At 40.8% G+C, this 20,860-nt stretch overlaps 1 protein-coding gene across 4 annotated transcripts; it reads left to right on the top strand.

The window, feature by feature from the left end:
• Positions 1 to 1,865: 1,865 nt before the first annotated feature.
• git2b (G protein-coupled receptor kinase interacting ArfGAP 2b) lies at positions 1,866 to 20,814 on the top strand. 4 transcript variants are annotated; one of them, XM_071899537.2, is made up of 20 exons: positions 1,866 to 2,035; positions 2,625 to 2,758; positions 3,096 to 3,208; positions 5,828 to 5,933; positions 6,433 to 6,519; positions 6,632 to 6,762; positions 8,382 to 8,476; positions 8,563 to 8,608; positions 8,955 to 9,006; positions 9,124 to 9,196; positions 9,336 to 9,433; positions 9,583 to 9,694; positions 11,715 to 11,866; positions 11,979 to 12,131; positions 14,362 to 14,571; positions 14,733 to 14,822; positions 15,654 to 15,736; positions 17,159 to 17,311; positions 18,866 to 18,929; positions 19,224 to 20,814. In XM_071899537.2, the coding sequence occupies exons 1-20, from the start codon at positions 1,984 to 1,986 to the stop codon at positions 19,431 to 19,433; spliced, it is 2,214 nt and encodes a 737-aa protein (XP_071755638.1). In that variant the 5' UTR covers positions 1,866 to 1,983; the 3' UTR covers positions 19,434 to 20,814. The 4 variants fall into 4 exon arrangements, with proteins under 4 accessions (XP_071755638.1, XP_071755639.1, XP_071755640.1 ...); XM_071899538.2 differs by having other exon boundaries at positions 8,958 to 9,006; XM_071899539.2 differs by lacking the exon at positions 14,733 to 14,822.
• Positions 20,815 to 20,860: the final 46 nt, after the last annotated feature.

The raw sequence follows: 20,860 nt of genomic DNA on the forward strand, positions 1-20,860 counted from the left end.
GAATGCTTTCAAGGTCTTGAAGCCATCCATGCAGTGCAGTGTGAATATGCATCCAATCAAACACTAAACACTACATAACACTTTGGAACCAGTGAATCTGTCCATGTAAACAACTTCTTTCAATAATAATAGCTGTTTTCTCCAACATATACTGTGCAAAAGTCTTAGGCCACTCTGAAAAATTAAAATGAAAAGTCAGTAAGTGCTTATTTGTTCGGAAAACCCACAATATAACACTGAAGTAAGCACAAAGAAACATCAATACAATGAAAAGTAACAAAAACATGTGTTTTTAAAACAAGTCAGTATTTTGTGTGGCCTCCCTAACAAGCAAAACCAAAGCAATTCTCTTTGATAGACTGTGGTGTACTTTTTTCAAGTAGTCCTGTGGTGAATTCTTCCAAGCTTCTCGCAGGATTTGCCATAACTCTCTTGACTTTGGCTTCTTTTTGTTCTTTTCCCTGTCCAAGTGATCCCACACAGCCTCAGTTATATTGAGGTCGGGACTCTGAGGTGGCCAATAATATTGTGAGTGGTCTATCTGCAGACCACTGCTCTAAGTACTGTGGGCCTTAATCATGTTTGCAGAGTTTTTGGGGTTGTTATTGTGCTGAAAGATACAATTTTGGCCAATTAGTCATTTTCCCGAATCAAGTTCTGTTCATATTTCTCAGCATTCCTAATTCCATAAATTTTGACCGGATCTCCATACATCATTAGTTGAAATACACCCCAAGGCCATGACAAAGCCGCCACAATACTTCACAGAAGGGTGTAGACCTGGTGGAGACCAGCATCAATACTTCTCACCAACTCTTCTTCTGATATACTGGCGTCTTTGTGATCCAAACTTTTCAAATTTGGATTCATCACTCCATAAGACTTTCTGCCACTGGTTGTCGCTCAATGCTTTATGATCTTTTGCGTACTGCAGTCTCTTCTGCTTGTTGCCTTTCTGCAAGAATGGTTTCTTAGCTGCAGCACACCCTACAAGACCATTTATTGTAAGACTTCTTCTCACACTCAAAGCATGCACTTTTGTGCCAGATGACTCTGCCAGATGCTGAGCAAGCACTTTACTGGATTTCTGTCTCTCAAAGATGTGACCTTTAAGTACTGTTCATCAGCTGCAGACAGCTTTTTGGGTCTTCCACTGCTTTTTCTGTCTTCAACTTGCCCACAACTTGTCTTCAAATTTCTTTATGATAGCTAGAACCCAGGTGGGCTATTACTCACTGAGAGTTGCCTTGCTGATGATAAACTATGATTATATGTCAAACTGGGTTAGCTTAGCCAAACCTGTCCTTAAAGCACCACAGCCATTCCATACATGGGAACCGAACCTGTTCTTCTAGCAATCTCACAAGATATCAATAACGTTTTGGAAAGCACTAGAAAGTCTTGCTACTTTTTATTGTATTAATGCATATTTGTATTCTAATGTTATATATATAGTGTTTTGCAAATAAACACTTACTGCTGAGATAAATAGCTTTAAATATAATTAATATAAAGGCTTTTGCACAGTAGCCTACTGTAGTTGAGAATAACTGTAGCCTAGATTTGTTGAGCAAATAATTTCATAAATATTGATTTATATTTTCTAATGTAATGTCCTGTGTTTGAGTTTGATTTTAACTTTTAAAATATATATATATATATTTGTCACTGGTGGACGGCACGCTAACCAACTGGACTGTCCACATAACATACCGGTATTGCCCTGAATCTTTATTGGCGAGTGAAGGAAGCGAACGTGCAAGGAAGCAAACAAGGAAGCAGGGGAGCCTCTATATTGGAATGGGACCCTGCTTTGTTACACAGCATAGGGGAGGGCAGACAGTTGCTTTGCCAGCTAGAAACGTTAACAGTATTCGCTGCGCCGGATCATCCTGTCCAGTCTTTGTCTAGTTTTGTTGATAACGTATTTTACAAATATTTGTCGTGACTGGATAGTTTAAGGATTTCTATCAATTTAAAGGGATGTCAAAGCGATTGCGAAGCAGAGAGGTCTGCGCTGATTGCAGTGCTCTGGGTATGATGTCAAACTGGCTAGCGTTAGCTACTTAGCTAACGAGCTAACCTTAACTACAACTTACGTTAAGTTAGTTATCAACTGCCGATAACTAATTAGTTGGCTAATTGTAGAAGCTAGTCAGATAATTACAGATTTTCCTCTTGTGGAAAGATTTACTTACAACTATGTTGGGAAACGTTAACTATCGTCAGCTCTAACTGGTTTATACAATTCTTAATCAGCTTGAGTCAATGGTTCTGAAACCCCCATCCCTTGAAATGGCTTATTTAGCTAATAATAGGTAATAGTTTAACCATTTAACCCTCATTCTGACAATGAATGAGATGATAGCATTGTAGCACAGCATTGTTGTTTTTATTTCAGTTGTTCCCACACCTGGTTGCATTTGTGGTTGTGATTTTGGATGTGTTGAAGATATTATTAGAGATAACGTTACAAACATAACCTTCAGTATGTGTTGTTGATGTCGTCTTCTTCTTAAGCTGGTATCATCATCTAGAATCATGCTATAATATCATCAGTTCGAGGTTGTGTAAAAGTATTATCCAGTTAGATTGATGGTGTAGCGTTCGCATCTATGTTCCAGAGCCACGCTGGGCCTCTGTGAATAGGGGTGTGTTGATCTGCGATGAGTGCTGCAGCATCCATCGAGGTCTGGGGCGACACAGCTCTCAAGTCCGACATCTGACTCATACGCCATGGCCGCCCTCCCAGCTGCAGGTGAGAGGAAAGGGACACACCCCACATATACCAAATCTCCAAAGGTGCCACTTATCAAAATGATGAGCATGAACAAGATAAGCATCATGTGATGATTGGGTGATATCAGTTCACTAACACAGTGATGATTGGGTGATATCAGTTCACTAACACAGTGGTGATTGGGTGATATCAGTTCACTAACACAGTGATGATTGGGTGATATCAGTTCACTAACACAGTGATATAGGCAGATGATTCAGTGGCTGCACAATCAGACACAGCTTGATCAAGTGACCTGGACCAACTTATCTCAATGGATTTTCTTCAGAATGACTGATGTGGTTTTATGTTCTAGATGGTGCAGACACTATATGGCAATGGAGCTAATTCCATATGGGAGCATAGCCTTCTGGACCCTTCTTCTGCAATGAGTGGGAAACGCAAGGCTAATCCCCAAGACAGAGTTCAGTAAGTGTATTTTTGTTTTTATTTACAAAGGTTAGAATTGTATGACTGTTGCATAGAGTATTTTTATGATTGGCAGCAGTGCTGTCCTCTCACCTGTGGAGCAAGTGACTATGATTTTGATATGTCAGTGCTGAACTGTATATGTTTGATTTGACTGTGGTAGAAAGCTTTAAAAAGCCCTATTGATTCACATGATTGACTCATGATGGAACCTGCAGTAAAACATACTAGTAAAACATATACCCATTCTATTTTCCATCATTAGACAATATAATATTGAGGTAGGCCTGAATAATGGAGGAAATATTTGGATTAAATAAATATATTGATTAATAAATACGTTAATATATAGGCCTAAATAATTAATGACATTGTGAAACATCATAAATAAATAAATGCATCATCAAATAAATAATTTAATCCATGAGTAGCCATTCAATTGAATCTATATTATTTAATTATTTATGTATTCATTCATTTATTTCAGTGTTGCAAGGTGTGGCGTGTACAATGGAAAAACTTGTACTTGTCAACTTCATCCGTCAGTGTTAGATGGCTGAATGACTGAATTTTACAGAGACGCCTTCACTGGCTGCAGTCTCAAGCAATTGATTTTTGTGCACTAGATTGCCATTGACAATGCATGGAGATTAAACCGTCATGCTGCAGATGGTTAAGCAAATAGTTGAATGTTAAGTGATGAAGAGTTACTTCGGGAAGCAGCTGACTTGATACAAGAGGCTATTTCATGAATTTTCAAGCCACGTAGCACATAATGCTCAGTTGATTCAGCAGGAATGTCGAAAAGAAGAAAAGGCCGTCCAGGGCGAGTAGTGTTATTGTTACAGCTGCTATCATGCGGCCTGATTTGCTGTAGAAGTCCCTTCAGGTTTGCAAGTAAAGCATTATCAATAGCTGCGTTTACATGTGTCTCTATGTGTGTGTGTGTGTGTGTGTGTGTTCTGCCCAACTGTAAAATCCGGAAGGTTTTCCATCACTGCTGCAAAGTGAGGAATCTATAGACTTTTGTGATATGGACTTTGTCACATTGGCAGTCTATTGAAAGCATGATAAGCTTCAGACAGAAAATACTGTAGCCACAATTGGCATGTAAAGAATAGCCATATACTTTGACTTAAAGCTAAATTTAAAGCAACAGTTCACCCCAAAATTACAAATCTGTCATTATCTACTCACCTCCGTGTCAGTTGAAAACTCCATTGAAGTTTGTCTGACCGCCAAACAACACGGTGAGTTCCATCTCGGCCTTCTCCCATACAATTAAAGTAAACGGGTCCTGGTTGTTTAGAGTTCCAATTAGTGGTGGGCGGTAGAAAAATACATCAGTAGAAATCTTTTTAGATTTGCCCATACCACTTCTACCTGATGAGCCAGAAAGGCTGGAGGGGAACAATCTTTGATTGGACAGTAGCCATGCGATCGTATTTACGTTGTAAAGACTTGACATCAAGCAGTTTGTCGTTAGTGGCAAAATTGTGGAAAACATGGACTGCTTTATGAATAGCACCCATGTGCTTTTGTTTATGTAAGCAGAGACTTGAAGCTTGAGGGAAGTGAAAGCGTACCTCCTAATCTCCGATCAAGTGAAAGCCAACAGAACAAAGATGAAGAAAACGTTGTCAAATAAAAGGGGAAATCCTCCAAAAGTCAAACATTCAGCAGTAAACTATCATCTGCAAGCTTTGTCACACAACTTTCATTGCCAGGGGCAGAAACACTAGCAATCTATTTTACCACCTGATGACGGAATGTGCTCTTAACAGCTTGTGCAGTAAAATCCAAGTGTTTTATATAACAACTAGTGCACTGTGAGTCGAAAAAAACCCTACATTTACTCCCATTATCTTAATTATTAATTATTAATTAACTTCTTTTTTATTGAAACTGTGACCGGTGGTGCGCCTTTTTGTGTGCATGCTACCACACTTTGCTCCACCAATACATAAGGGTGGTGCACACTAACACAGCAAGCGATCTGAGCTTTCCGGCAGAGCGCTGTAAGCTGTGTGTGACCATCCATGCTTTTTGTTAGGATACGTTTGAGTTATGGTGCATGAGCTGTGAAATTCAATGGTTGTTTTATTCTGAAGCGGGGGTGAGTAGATAATGAAAGTATCTTCATTTTGGGGTGAACTGTTCCTTTATAATTTAATAATATTCCTAGTGTCTAGGCCAGTCTCATTTGTGAACATGAACAAGTCTCACTGAAAGCAAGAAAATGAGGATAAAATTGGGTGTAAAAAGTCAAACATTTGGGTCTATAAAATGGAGCAGGTTCAGATTTTACATGTCAGTGACCTCCTAGCTTCAAGCCAAAGTTCTCTGGCTTTGAGAGAGAGAGAGAGAGTTGTTCACGTTTTGAATAGACTGTATTGAATTCAGTGCTTCCCACATTAGGTCAAACCAAAAGTTTTAGGCCACTAGACCATATGAAACTCTTAAGCCCCCCAGTAACAATTTAATTAAGTGTCGCTTATTTCCCTTTGTTAGAAGTTGGTATAGAAAACTTTTATTACGATTATTACATTACTTGCCAAGACACAGCTGACTTGTTCAGTCTTCATGGTTTTAGTTTCTGAGCATCTTTGTTATTTCCAGTCCCAACAAGACTGAGTTCATCAAGGCCAAATATCAGATGTTGGCGTTTGTCCATCGGATGCCCTGTCGCGAGGATGACAATGTCACCACAAAGGACCTCAGCAAGGTGGGTGATTGCTCCCTTAATGTTTTTGTGTTCATTTGTCAGTACATTTCAAATCATTTATCAGGGGCAGAAATAAACCCAACAAAGATTAGAGAAGTAGGCTTATGACTTTAACTTCACCAGCTGTAATCACAGGACTAGGAAAATCTGGGCGAGGTAGTGGATGAGTAACACTCCACTCCCTCAACAACTGCTGTCAAAGTGCCTTTGAGCTAAACACTGGACTCCCAACTGCTCCAGTGGCTCAGTGGCCAATGATATAAGACTGTGGTAATCCTGCGTAGTTCCCAAATCTGAGTGTGTGAATGTGTGTAACCTTCATTCCCCATGCAACTATTCATCCAAGCTGCTGCTATACTGTAAATAAGAATGTTTTCAGGCAGCTTGCCTGGGTAAATGAGAGTACAGTCTCACTAACAGTATCATTGGTGCATTTCTGACCATTGCAATTGGTGTACTTAATAGTCAAAAATTAAAACAAACTACTTCTGGTTTCCAGCAACTCCACTCCAGTGTTCGGACTGGGAACCTGGAGACCTGCCTAAGACTGTTATCCTTGGGAGCACAGGCCAACTTCTTCCATCCAGTAAGTTGGATAAGCAAAAACAAAGGTGGATGAGCTTGAGGTCTCAGAATTAGTTAGGTTGAAGTTTACATAATGCTGATGTGGAATTGTGTTGGGGGTTTTTGGACCACAGGAGAAAGGAAACACCCCATTGCACATAGCAGCAAAAGCAGGCCAAATGTTCCAAGCAGAGCTGCTGGCGGTTTATGGAGCCGACCCTGGGGCCCTGGACTCCGGTGGAAAGACCCCCATCGATTATGCGAGGTAAAACATGCCCATTGTTTTCCATTTAGTACTGGTTCTTCTCATTATTTGTGGCATAAAGTTTTTTGAGAGGATGTTTATGAAGATGATCACTAAGAACTCCGTTTGTTGTACAGTTTGCTGTTCTTTCATTTCTTACTGCTTTCTGCCATTGTTTTGGTTGCCATGACTTCACTGCACTGTGCATCACCTTAATTGCCACAACCCAGCTCACTGTTGGCCGTGCCCATATGACAAACACCCACAGCAAATGGTATATGCCCCAAAATGTTCCGAACATCACTGAAAAGTCAATTTCATGCAGGGGGGATTTAAGCATGTGCACACAGGGTCACAGACAGACATAGACTGATAATAATATATAATATATTATATAGGCAACTACTTACTAGGCTAGTGACTTCATTTCAGTATATCATGGGTTATGCATTACTTGTCCTTACATACAGTGAGAGCGGTTAGTGGAATCCACTGGAGAATAGGGGCAATATGCCAGTCTTTGCACTGCACTCGTGTTAACTTTCTGTGTGTTGGGCAGTTTTACACATCTAAAAAGTGTCAAGTTACTGTTTATAAATTCTGCTATTAAAGGGGGGGGGGGGCATGGAGCCAACAGAGAGCCATCCCCCAACAGTTGTAGTTTTCATAATTATGGCGGATGGATTCATGATGTAATTTATATGTATCAATTCCTGAAACCCAGACCCAGAAAACCAAACAACCTGACCTGAAATACCCTGCACTCTGTCATTGCACTGGAGGGTTTCCAGTTGATACGAGTATCTGTAGTCCAGATATTGGACTGCTGTCTGTGGACTTGCAGCCAAATGACCTGCCACAGGAGTTCACACACGCTTTCGCAGTCATTGTTGACATTTCACCCTCAGCAGATGCCTGCGCACTGCGTCACGTCATCCACTCAGTTGTCGTTGGATTACAGACACAACATAGCAGCACGTTTGTTGCGGTCTGTGGTGACTGCAGCCACACCTCCCTCTCCGAACTTCACCCAATATGTGAAATGCTAGATGAGTGACGCCTGACTTGTATGGAAATGATCAGGGAGTTTACAGCTCCACCACCCTTTCCCCCCTCAGCAGATCAGCCCACATCCTGATACATCTGGGGAATTAAAGGAACACTTTTTTAACCTTATCTCCATATATTGATCCTCACTAATACATGCTATGAGACGGCATCATGTCTGTCTACTCGCTCTGTGTCTCAGAGACGGGCTGTGGGAAGTCCCAAAATTCACCCGCCGATGGTGTGATCGGCGGGGATTTCCAACTGGTTGTGAATTTTGGGACTTCCTCTAATTGAGTGTCACTCAAAATGGCGGTGGGGGGTTTAGGAGTTTTAAGTTTTTAGGGATTGTGATGGGACAGGGGGTTTATGTTAGATGAATGATAATACTATTTGCTGCTGCAATGACCCAAGGTTAGGCTATGTAACTGACATTTTTTGCCTACTTTTTTTATTTCTGAAACGTCCTGATGTAGTTATGTTCTTCTGTGCTGAAATTAACAATTAAGTGTTTGGTATTTGCATGTTAACCACTGTAATGTAGCCATGGACATATTTCTGAATTTCTGACCTTTTATTCCTAATCTCTGCAGACAAGCTGGGCATCAGGAGCTGGCAGACAGGCTAGTGGAGATCCAGTATGAACTCACTGACCGCTTAACATTTTATCTTTGTGGTAGAAGGCCAGGTAAGTAGGGAGATAAAGCATGCATGGCAAATGAGAACTGCTGGTTTTTGTCAAGTCTTCTATCATATGCTGTGTTTGTGTTCTAGATCATAGAAATGGGCAACACTTCATCATTCCACAAATGGCAGACAGGTAAGAGCTGTGCTCTCCAACATAGTAAGGATTCTTCCACAGAGTTATTTCATTCCCAGTAAATACAGAAAAGGAGATCTTGCAACACATAGAAAATGATACTGAGTGATATTATTAGCTCAGAAATCAGCTCCTGGCTAATGCTTTGTGGTTTACCTCTGCTCTGTATTTGGATGCCAGTGTAATAGATATGTTACAATATAATTACAATCTGATTTTTCCTATGCTGCATTATTTTGATGGATAAGAAATAAGTAAGTATGTTTGTTATTTTTGATATGTGTCTGCTTGTTTGTGTGGAATTGTGTTGGCTGCAAGACATGTAATATCAATCTCTTGTTCAAAGCAGTCTGGATTTGTCAGAGTTTGCAAAAGCTGCAAAGAAGAAACTCCAGTCTGTAAGAAATCTTTGTATTTCATCTTTTTCCTGTAATATCCAAAACATGGGTGTGTTGCTGCTATTCAATTGTTCTGCAAGTGAACCAGAGATTCTGCTTTGTTTTGTTTTATTTTAGCTAAGTAACCATCAGTTTGAAGAACTTGCCATGGACGTTTACGATGAAGTTGACAGGAGAGAAACGGATGCAGGTGAGCCTTCAGGAATTGTGAAAATATTTATAACTTGGTGTGTGCCTATGGCATCTGTCACATCAGTTATGCTGTGTAAGAGCTCTAATGAATATTTAATATATTTAATTCTGTCATTCCTGGTTTGGTGTTGTTTCAGTGTGGCTGGTTACTCAGAACCACAGCACACTCGTAACGGACACCACGGTTGTGCCTTTCTTGCCTGTCAACCCTGAGTACTCTTCCACCAGAAACCAGGCAAGTGATTGCACCAGTTTTGTCTCCTCTTTACATTAATTGGTTGTGTGGATATTAGATTTAATGTACAGTGTCGCTTGGATCAGTTTTAAATTTAAAACAGTGTTGCCATATTTTCTCCTTTCTATCTTGGATATTTGTTTTCTCAGGGTCGTCAAAAGTTAGCAAGGTTCAACGCTCATGAATTTGCCACCCTTGTCATCGATATTCTAACGGATGCCAAACGTCGGCAATGGGGTAATTCCTGTGAAAGTCCAAAAGGTACAACATAATTTAACATGTATTTCAGTATTTAAATATTTAAAACAGATTTTAAATTTCCTTTCTAATGTACTAGGTTTCCAGATACTAATCATGTGCCTCATACTTAACCAAAGGTGGTTTAATTAATACCACATTTCTGAAAATAATTAAAAGAAACTCTCACACGCAGAGCAATTACAACACTGGGCCCTTACATGACAGATGGTACCAACCCTAAAAATTTAATTGATGCTATCCTGCTGGGAGGAGGCACTTATCCCTTCATTTGTTTATGTCTCCAAGAGGAGTACGTACTGGCATGACCTCGAAAAGCAAATTTAAATGCATCCCACACAATATACAGGTTGGCGGTATGAAAGTTGATAGAGATAAATTGCTTTGTTTTTAAAATAAAAAACATATTCTCTGACAGCTGATTCACAGTGCGGTCTCTAACTCGGTCCAGTGCTGTATTGAAATCTCCTACCATAACAATCTGCAAGTTGCAGTCTTGAACCTTGTCACATATTTAATCAAAAAACTAAAATGTGACATTTTTTATTTTACCTTTATTTTACCAGGCAGGTCACTTAAGACAGCCTGGCAAGAAGCTATTAGCCTCTTGGGTGGGGGGGAGTGGAGGGAGTGGATAAGATAACAACTCAGACATACAAATGTTCAACATTGAGGGACATAACGGACAGACAACATTAAACAACAAATAATATAAAGGGTAACAACACAAATCATACAAGAATAGACACATGTAGACTTAGACTTATTAATAGTAATATCTAAAATCCATCATCCATCTACGTCATTTTCAACCTTATGCAGGACAAAATCATCATATTTTCTTAACATAATTAACATCCCTCTGATTTCTTGATGCGTGATTTAAGAAAATTGTCTCCCACCTTTCCTCCTCTTCAAAGGTTGAATGAGTGTCTGCTGTTCTTACTTTTGCATACTCAGAGCTCAGAGCAATTGTTAGGGGCACTAAAGAAGTACAAGTCCTGCTATTGTGCATTCTGCAACTACTGAAACTATCTGTAAAAATGGATTGGTTTTTGAGAATGTAATAACTAATTGGAGCCACTCAAGCAAATTCAATATTTGATACAGAATATATTTAACCATGCAGATATTCCGGCACTATTCCAAATAATACAATACTTAATTACACATGCATCGTGTAAACTGATATTTTACCCTAATGAAGGTCTTGTTTTGAATAAGTGGGCTTCCAGTTCGTGGCCAGTGCTAGTTAGATTGTTGGAGCGCTATATTATCATGTACTTCATTTTAATTATGCACATCAGTTTTTTCACATCAGTTTGCAACACTTGAGTGGTCATCAGACAATATCAGTCTAACTATAAATGACAGTAGCAGTAAACAGAGAAGGCTATGGGTGTTGTGACTATTTGATTGGCATTATCAGTTAATGTTTTTTAATGTGATTGAGATTTTGAGAGGTGCTTTTGAAAATGTCATTTATGTATTGAAAATGGATACAAAAATATTCATAAAATATAAACATGCTGTCATCAATCACACAAATGTGTAGAGCTGCAACGATTAATCGATTAGTTGTCAACTATTAAATTAATTGCCAACTATTTTGATAATCAATTAATCGGTTTGAGTAATTTTTTAAGAAAAATAAGTCAAAATTCTCTGATTCCAGCTTCTTAAATGTGAATATTTTCTGGTTTCTTTACTCCTCTATGACAGTAAACTGAATATCTTTGGGTTGTGGACAAAACAAGACATTTGAGGACATCATCTTGGGCTTTGGGAGACACTGAGCGACATTTTTCACCATTTTCTGACATTTTATAGACCAAACAACTAATCGATTAATCGAGAAAATAATCGACAGATTAATCGACAATGAAAATAATCGTTAGTTGCAGCCCTACAAATGTGACCTTTAGTCATTTGAATTTGGTTAAGCCATTTGAGTTAGACAACTGTCTGTAGCCAGCAGGACATGTTTGATCCCTAATACCTTGACCTGGTCGTCTGCCTTCAGAGAGTGTGGAGCTGATCCTGAAGGGAATAGACAGTCGCCACGGCAGTGAGAGCCAGGACAATGACCAGCCAGATTACGACAGTGTGGCATCAGATGAAGACCCAGTGCAGGAGGCCACCTGTGGGGACAATTGCAATGATGGAAGGACCAAGGTTAATGTTTGTTGGTCCCCACAGCTGGGTATTATGATACTTATAAAACATCTTGCCCTACTTTTTGAACTGTTAAATTCAATCCTATCCCATCTAACCTCTCCTGCTGCAGAGCTCTGAGTCATCTGACCTCTCCGATGGACCTATCACAGTGCAGGAATTTATGGAGGTGAAGAGCGCCCTTACTGCTTCGGAGGCCAAAATACAACAGCTTCTCAAAGTCAACTGTCACCTGAGTGAAGAGCTGCGCATGATGCAGAGCAAGGTTGGCTAATTCACATGTCATGATTAAGCAAAGTGGGGACTGTGCAGATTGTTTCTACCTCTATGTTCACAGACACCAGGAATGTGTTTTGAACCCTCCTCTCCCTCTCTGCACTGTACAGAGCACTCGCAATTTGATTTCTATCACTGTAATTAGATGTAAGAGTATATTTCAATATTTGAAGAGCCATGACACAGGTTTGCTTTGTTCTTTGCTCATGGTATTTGCATCCTCACACTGAAACTTTCAGGGAAAATAAACCCTTTTAGCCCTCTCCGGACAGCATTAGTATTACCACGGGAGGACAGTAATTTGATTTTGCCCATGCACACGGTAATTTGAGTCAGTCATCTGGACAACAAAATTATTTACTAGGGGACCGTGGTAATCCAAGGATGTGCCTGTGTGAATGTGTCACACAACGCCACTTCCCTTTTAACATCATATGGCCCATGCAGTCGAGATGCCAGATGCGCAAATTGGTATTTGCAGGAATCGCCAGATGTCGTTCCATAAAGGATTAAAATTACCGTGAAGTGCCTCGGCGCGCACCCCACTGTCATCCTCAACAACTGTTAGCTGTTGAGACATAAAAAGAGTGAGTTTTTAATCGGGAGCTGCACCTAGCTTACCTATTCCTTTGCACTGTGCCTCAAAACCCAAGCAAGGTTTTTTTGTAGTCACCACAAGTCTGCTTTTTCTGTTTAGCACGGTGAAAATTGGACATTACCAACCACCTTAAAAGGATGAAGCATAATAGAGGGTTTGAGGCAGGAAGTAGCACTGTTACTAGCTTCTTCAGCACGGCAAGTCCAGGTGAAAGCGAGCTTAAAAGAGCCGCTCAAGAAGGCACTTTTGTGTATCATGTGGTACAACACAACTTGAGCTTTTGCTCCTTGGACTGCACAGCCGGTTTGATGAGCGGTTCACCTGTGCCCGACCCAAGTCGGAGGCTTTGATTACCAATGTAATAGGGCCGTGTGCTATGGATCTCTTCAAGGCTGAAACAATGGAAGTGAATTTCATCTCCATCGTGGCGGATGCCTCTAAAAGAAGGGGTGATCAATGTACTTTATACTGTACATGCGCATGTGCATGGCCAAGCATGTGCATGTACACATGTGCTCAACACTGAGGGTCCCGGTTTAAGATTTAAAAAATATGGTCACCCTAGATATAGGTAGTTCAAAGATCCCTTTCCCATACAGAGCTACATTGCTAAGACACTGCGGGAGTCCAAGCCATTTTATAACATATCAGCTACCTAGCCTCTCTAACTTGTCTTCTTTTGATATAGGTATCTCCTATATTGTCAAGGGCCATATTAACCAAGGCAACAAACCAAATTGTATGCACCACAGCTTTAACTTGCCTGAAAGTTTTGACCTCTCTGTGCCCTCAATGCCTGAATCTGTTCCTTGTCTTTTAGGGTTGCAACGTACCAACTTCTTAAGCTTTTGTCAGAGTTCTCTAAAACTTGGAATTGCTTCCTCATCTGTGTGGAGAGGACTAAAGCCTAGGATTTAAATATGTTATACACACACATATGTTACAAATATGTTATACACATACATATGTTTCACAAATAGAACTACAGTGGTATCAATGAGAGATGAGAGATGAGCCATGAACCATGGTAATTGAAGACCTTAAATGGAAATCAAGATTGCTGACTGGGCATCTAAAAACACCAATTCATAATGTATTGGAAGCCAAAGCTTTTTTCTTTATCTTATTTCCCCAAATGTTAATTTGATGACTCTGCATGCTGATTCAGATGGTAGTAGGGACTCTAAATGTGGGACAAACAGAAAGCAGAACAGCTCATGTTGCTCCTTGCCCTCCTCACTTTTCCCATGCTGTTTTCATAAACAAGGGAAACCTCTTACGTGACAGTTTCTCAACAGATCATGCTTCAAAGCTTGTTGATTTTATCAACACATACTGTTTGTATTATGTTTGCCAAAGTAAGGAACCTTCAAGTGGTTTTCTTGTTAGAAATATGGTGGAGACTTGTCTTGAGACCAAACCATTTCTATACTTAGAAGAAGAGGAAGTGAAAATAACATAGAAGTGAAGATGCAGTAGTAATAGAGCAATTACTTTCCTCCTGGAGGCTCAGCTGTATTCTACTCATTCATATCATTAATGTCTGGTGTCTGGCCTAGGCTTTTGTAAGGAGATCATCCCCCAGCTAGAGTTGAAGTGAATGATCTGTTGTTCTCTTCAGCTCAACTCCCTGCAGACTGAAAACACTACACTGCGATGGCAGGCCCCCAGTGGACCACAGCACCTCCAGGAGCCCTCTGGTCGACACCCAGCCCACGGAGGCCGCCCCATGTCTATGTATGAGACGGGCTCTAGCTTGCGGCAGTACCCCCACAGAGGCGAAACACCTCGCCATGAGGATGGACTCATTTTACAACCCTTCCCAACCAATGTAAGCACAGAGGCAACAGTGGTTCTGCTGGACTGTCCTAACAATAAGACACGATGATGCCTCTAGTATATGAGGCTGGCTTGGGGCTGATGTTTTTCATTTATTCATTCATTCATTCCATCTCAATCGAGTATGCTCAACTTGGTTTGACCCCTTTCTAGATTGGGAGGGGTCCTTTGGGGACGGCCGCTTCCTCCCTCCCTACCTTCCCCTCTTCCCTGTCCTGGTCGTGGGATGAGAGATCTCGAAGGGTTAAGTACTGAAGTTCCCCTCAGTTCAGAGGCAGCCCCAGGGGACGGAGAACACCGTCCCCTTGCTTGTCGTCTTACTCTTCTCCCTCCTTACCTGTATCTTTAAACTGCTCCTCTACTGCCTCTCCGCATAGCCTGCCTGCCTGCATGCACCACAGTGCCTCTGCTGCAGTTCAGTGACCTGAACTCTAAACCAGAACTCTTTTTTTCTTTTTTTTTTTGCATTTCTGCTTTATTTGGATAGTCACAGTGGAGAGAGACAGGAAAGACAGGGCAGAGAGAGGGGATGACATGCGATTAAACGAGGGAAACCTCTTACCTTTTATGTTCTTAATGGAACGCGCTCTACCGGTTGAGCCCCCTACACCAGAACTCTTTAGGCTGAAGTAAACATGGGAACTGATTATGGACTTCTGCAGTTGACAAACCTGTTTGAATGATCAAACAAGAAGGCCGAATCCATCAAATCTATATCCATTGAATATAGAATAAGGATCATCACATTGTGATTATTAGTCATAGCCACTGGTAAAGTATCCACATTTGACATCGGGATTTCTTCAGATCTACTAACAGCATCCACTGCTGTGCATACTGCATTATACCACAAGCATCTGGTTTCAAATTTCCACCCTTTTCCCCATCTGCTTTGAAACCAAATGTCTGATCGTGTGAACATGTTTTTTCTTTTTGTTTTGTTTTTTTCCAGAAATGCATGATTCTGATTCAGTCTGCTCCATCAGTTACTCTGGGTTGTGCTACTCATATGTATAATTTGATTGAAGATAGTCCTCTGATCTCATTATTTTGCTACCACCCCCCCCATCACAGGGCTGTAGTCTGGAAGGACAGAGTAGCATGCTGGAGAACGACTATGACACTACACCCAACCACTCAGAACTGGAGGAGACTGGGTAAGAACTTTTCATACATTGACTCATGTATCCACCCATGTAGCATGACATTCACTGTGAATCACTGTGGTTTCATCACAGCCACTATAGATTTATATTCTAGAGCCTGTCCCCCTGCCCCCAGTCTGACCAGATATTTGGGGAAAAAAACATTGGAGTCACAATGTTGACTGTGAGGGTTGGGCAATGTTTGGAAATTATCATTACTGATAGCAAACAACACTTTTTCATAAACCCAACTATTTGCTTCTGCAAATTAATATATGTAAAATCTTTCCTTGGAAATTTTAATTTTATATAGTTACCATCTCTGTAAAATTACTTCATTAATATGGAAGTTATAAAATATATGTATACCATCTACTGAATCAAACTGCTGTTAAGAGGGAGTAAAGAGATTAAGCAAGGAATGCTTGGGAAGATACGGTGAAAGTCAAACCAATTTTAAGGCTGCTCCTGTCTCCCACCATCAGGCTATTTCTGGGGCTAGGGATGTTGATGTTGTCACAGCAGAAACCTTCAAGGTAAAATGGATCACACAGAAAGAGTGGAGGAGGATAGACTAATATTAGTTTTGGCAGAAGTTCAGAGAGAGACCGTGGGTTGAATTAGAATAGTTGTCACACTAGCTAGGTAGCTAGCTGGGTTAGTGCGGTGAATGGTCTGGCTGCTCAACACAAAGCTAACATTACATTCTAGGCAGGCAGTATGACTTGGCATCTTTGTCTGAAGTGAGCTACCAGTAGCAAGAATGTTAAGAGCACATCAACATATTTGTGTGTTACATATAATAGCACATGTCTGACAAAGTCTGTCTTGTGTCCATTGCAGCCTGTGGTTAAGTCAGACTCTGTCAATGTGTTGTCGCATTGGTTGCAGTTTGCCTTTGCTGTAGTTTGACCACATCTCACTTTGCAGATTGAACCAGTGTTGTTAGTCATGTGTGGCCTGTAGCCAACAGCCTTGCATATGTTATCTACCTCAGGTTGTTCCTTTGCCATTCACAAGTAATGCTTGTTTACATTGGCTATTGCCTGAGAGATGAGCAGCTATAAAAATGGATGGATTTGTCTAATGTTACAGTATATTTTCTTAGAATATTAAATGATTAAAAGTTGGTACCAAACATCTTACCATTTTGTGGGGTTTTCTAGTATTGATGTGATTTGGTTGGTACCTAAAAAGCACAGAATGCTGATGCCTAGCCTTACTGACTGCTGCATTTTCCAGCCACAGCTTCTTTCCCCTTTTGCAAACCCACACGAGTGCCTGGTCCTGAATTTCTATGCCACATTTCACTCCTTTGTGGTGATAACTGTTCCTCCATTGTTTTTGTTCTCGACCTCACGCATTGCATTGCAGTTCATATTGCAACATTCCGCAAAAAAGCAGCATGACATTTTTTGTCGCTATATTGTGCAGCCCCAGTTCAGCCTCTGAAACAGCGGAGCCAGAGGAGGAGGGAGAGGCAGATGCCACCCTGCCATGCACTGAGGACGTCATCTGTAAGACAGAGCAGATCACCAAGAACATACAGGAGCTTCTGAGAGCTGCCCAGGAGAACAAACACGAAAGGTATTTTATTATTAAACCTTGTCTCATTTGCGTGATTGCATCCTACCTTTTTCCCATCCTTCTGTTCTCGGTAGTATGTATTCATACTTTCTGTGTTCCTACTCCGCCCCCCCTTCCTCCTCTCGCCCTCATCTTTCTGACTTCACTTATGTCATGTGGTAGCTCTGGTTACGGCTTCCTCTTTGGCCTTCTTCCATGCTGTGAGGTTGGTTGACAGCGTCTTCCAGGTCTGGTGCCTCGATCTGACAGTGGGAACCAGGGCTGTGTTTCTGTCACTCTGCCCGGCCCTGAGAAGGAGGGCTGATGGGGCTCCCTCCTCCCTCCTGGCTCCCTGTAGATCAGTGATTGTCAATCCTAGTCCTCAAGACCCACAACCGTGCTGGTTTTTATTCTAGCCATCTAATCAGGGACTGATTTACACCTGGGATGCAAGGTGATCGCAATTAAGTACATGGTGGTATAGAAAACAGCAGTACTGTGGGTCCCGAGGACCAGGACTGAGACCCACTGTTCTAGATCCTGGTAGTTTGTCCCCTGCCCCTGTCTCCCAGAGCAGGAAACACAGACCACATGATCACACATTCCTCTATGACCTGCCAAATACACAGAGAATAAGTTAAGCCACTGAATTTTCCTCGTTTGGTTTTTGTATTGGTTTTATATCATGTGTGCTGCAGAATATTTTGCATTTTTTCTTTTGCCTTTTACACTAAAATACTCTGCTGTTGGTCTTCCCGCTTGTCCGTAGAATCATCCTACTCTTCCTCTATAGGCTCAAATTATTATTTTTTTATTGTTTAGGAATTGTCCAGCTTTCTTCCAGGCAGGAGTAACATGTCAGTCATGATCCCTGATGTATTCATCCATTTTTACTTTGAAGCCTTGATAGCCCCGCCTTTTCACTAACCCATTGTGGTATTTGCTCAGCTTTTGCACTTGTGTGCCACATTTCACCCTAAGCTGGTTATCTCAGAGTTCTCCTGAAAGGTCCCACCCATGCCAATTATATGCTTAGTTATTTAATTAATTAGAATAGATATGCAATAAGGAAAACATTGCAAATGCAGTATCCTACTTGATGATACCAGTGACCAGTTAGATGGCATCACTTGCAAATGCTGAAGTTGTGTATACAGTAATGTTTGCAGTTAGGTTTGTATCAGGTTTGTATACTGTAGCTGTGGTGATGGATTTAACAGTTTTACTGCATGAAAACAAGAAATAAGGTGGGCCTATGTATTAATTGTCTGATTAAAAAAAAAAAAAGTCTGTTATTGAGTAAAGCAGAATTTATTGTTATTCATATGTGAGTAAGATATGCAATATAAGCATAAGTGGTATTTACTACAATAGAATAACAATACAAGGAATATTGCTCTTGGGCTGCTCTTTTTGAGGTTGAAGAGGAATGTATATTTGTGGTAGCTAACTGTCTAACATTGATATTTCTAACAAATCTTAGGTAGAAAAGTTGTTGGTCTGGAGTGTAATTGTAGTATAAGCCGCAGACGAGCCGTTGCTCTCCCATTAAGCCTCTTGTTGCCCCTCCCACAGCTTTCTACCATGCTCAGAGAGGATCCACGTCGCTGTGAGGGAGATGGCCACCCTTTTTCCCAAGGTAAGTTGACTCCTAACAACAGCCTGGGGCCCCTCCCTTGTGTACTTAAGGGATTTGTTGTTTGTTTGGTAAACAGCCAAAGGGAATCTAAAATGACTCCATTTATTGGATTACTCAGTTTTTTTTGTTTACACACACACACACACACACACACACACACACACACACACACACACACACACACACACACACACATAGTGCCCATGGGCCTACAGACACCATAGTGCAAGGGGTTTTATTTATGGACTTTTTCATGTCAATCCCTTCCTCTTACGGTTCCTCCTCCCGTCGCAGAGGCCGTCCTCGGAGACTGTGCGAGCGTCTCTGCTCCTGCTCACTTCAAGTGCCAGCCGGCTCCATGTGGAGTGCCAGAAGGCCACGCCCCACAACCCCTGCCCCGCGGACATGCAGCTGGTCACTCAGCAGGTCATCCAGTGCGCCTATGACATTGCCAAAGCCGCCAAGCAACTTGTCACTGTGACAACCAAAGAAAACAACAACTAACTAAAACCCAAAGTACAATGTGTCATTGTGATGTTGCTAATTTTAACTTTATCAGTGTTACCACCATTGTTTGTTTGCCAGTTTTATTAAGTGCAACCAAGCATTCATGCTACATTTCTTGTGGGGGAAAAAAGTTTACAGAAAATATATCTTGCAAAATTATGGGTCAATCGAAAGCTTTATTTATTTTTCAGTTTGTTTTGTATCATGGTTATAGAGAATGAAGATTTGTCTTTCAAGGTGAAGGAGACAATCTGTTACTATTCATTATCTCAGAAAGACGAAATAGTTGAATTTATACAAAATTTCCGAAGTGCAATGTTGTACATAAACAGTAATGGCAATGGGTGGTTGAGCCTCTTATATTTTACTTTTTTCTAGTGCTTTAGTATACACCAGTGTATTAGCTTATTTTCCATTAGTCATTTTAAGACAGAACTATTCGATCTTGAATTCTTATGATGGTGCCTATTTAGAGTCCAATGGTTTGTTTAGTCAGCAGATTCTGATGTAAAAACAGATTCAGTACAGTAAACACAATGTAACGCTGGGGTAGACAACCATGTACCATGGAGTACCAAGAGTGTGCAGGTTTTCATTCCAACCAAACACTACAGCAGCTGGTTTCACTGATTAGCACAACTTCAACCAGAGAGGAGAAACTAACCAGTGAAACCAGCTGCTGTAGTGTTTGGTTGGAAAGGAAACCTGCACACTCTTGGGTCATGGTGATGCATGACTGAAAACCACAGCTGTTCAAATTACTTTCCACGTACCTGTTTAGGTAGTTGTTGCAGTTAAAATGTTGAAGCCATACTTCTGATGTTGACTGGTTGTGTTTTTTTCCTGCAGTTGTCAGTGTTTGCCTAAATGGCCATTCTTAAATCCATCATGAATCATTTTTTTAATAGTAGTATGCAAATGTATAAAAAATGTATCCATATAAGTCTTTATCCAAATAATCCAAATGCTATTCTATTTATAAACTGTATGTCATACCTCTAAGAAAAATGTCAACATTTATTTTCATAAGATATGTTTAACATGATGCTTCTTACAGGCTAGTTTTTCGTTTTTGAGGTTAGGGGACATCTCAACTGGCAGTTAGTTGTAGGATAGGCTACTCGTGATCTCTGTTTATTTGGTGTGGTGCTATAACTCCTGTGTATTCTGTGCTACAAGTGGTCAAATATGTACACTAGGATTTTTCAATCAATGATAACTTAACTGTGCCCTCAAAATTGGAGTAGACTTTGTCTTAGAGCTTGGGGCTAATGTGTCAGTGTCGTGAGCCAGATACAAACCTGACATTTCCCTGTATACTACTGCCTTTGTGGTTGAAAACAGTCCATGCCTTTAAGTAATAAAGTATAACACATAACCCAGCTATCTCCTCGTTGTTTGTGCATCTTTGTTCCACACACACA

This window comes from Centroberyx gerrardi, chromosome 2, assembly GCF_048128805.1.
Source record: "Centroberyx gerrardi isolate f3 chromosome 2, fCenGer3.hap1.cur.20231027, whole genome shotgun sequence".
Classification (NCBI taxonomy): domain Eukaryota; kingdom Metazoa; phylum Chordata; class Actinopteri; order Beryciformes; family Berycidae; genus Centroberyx; species Centroberyx gerrardi.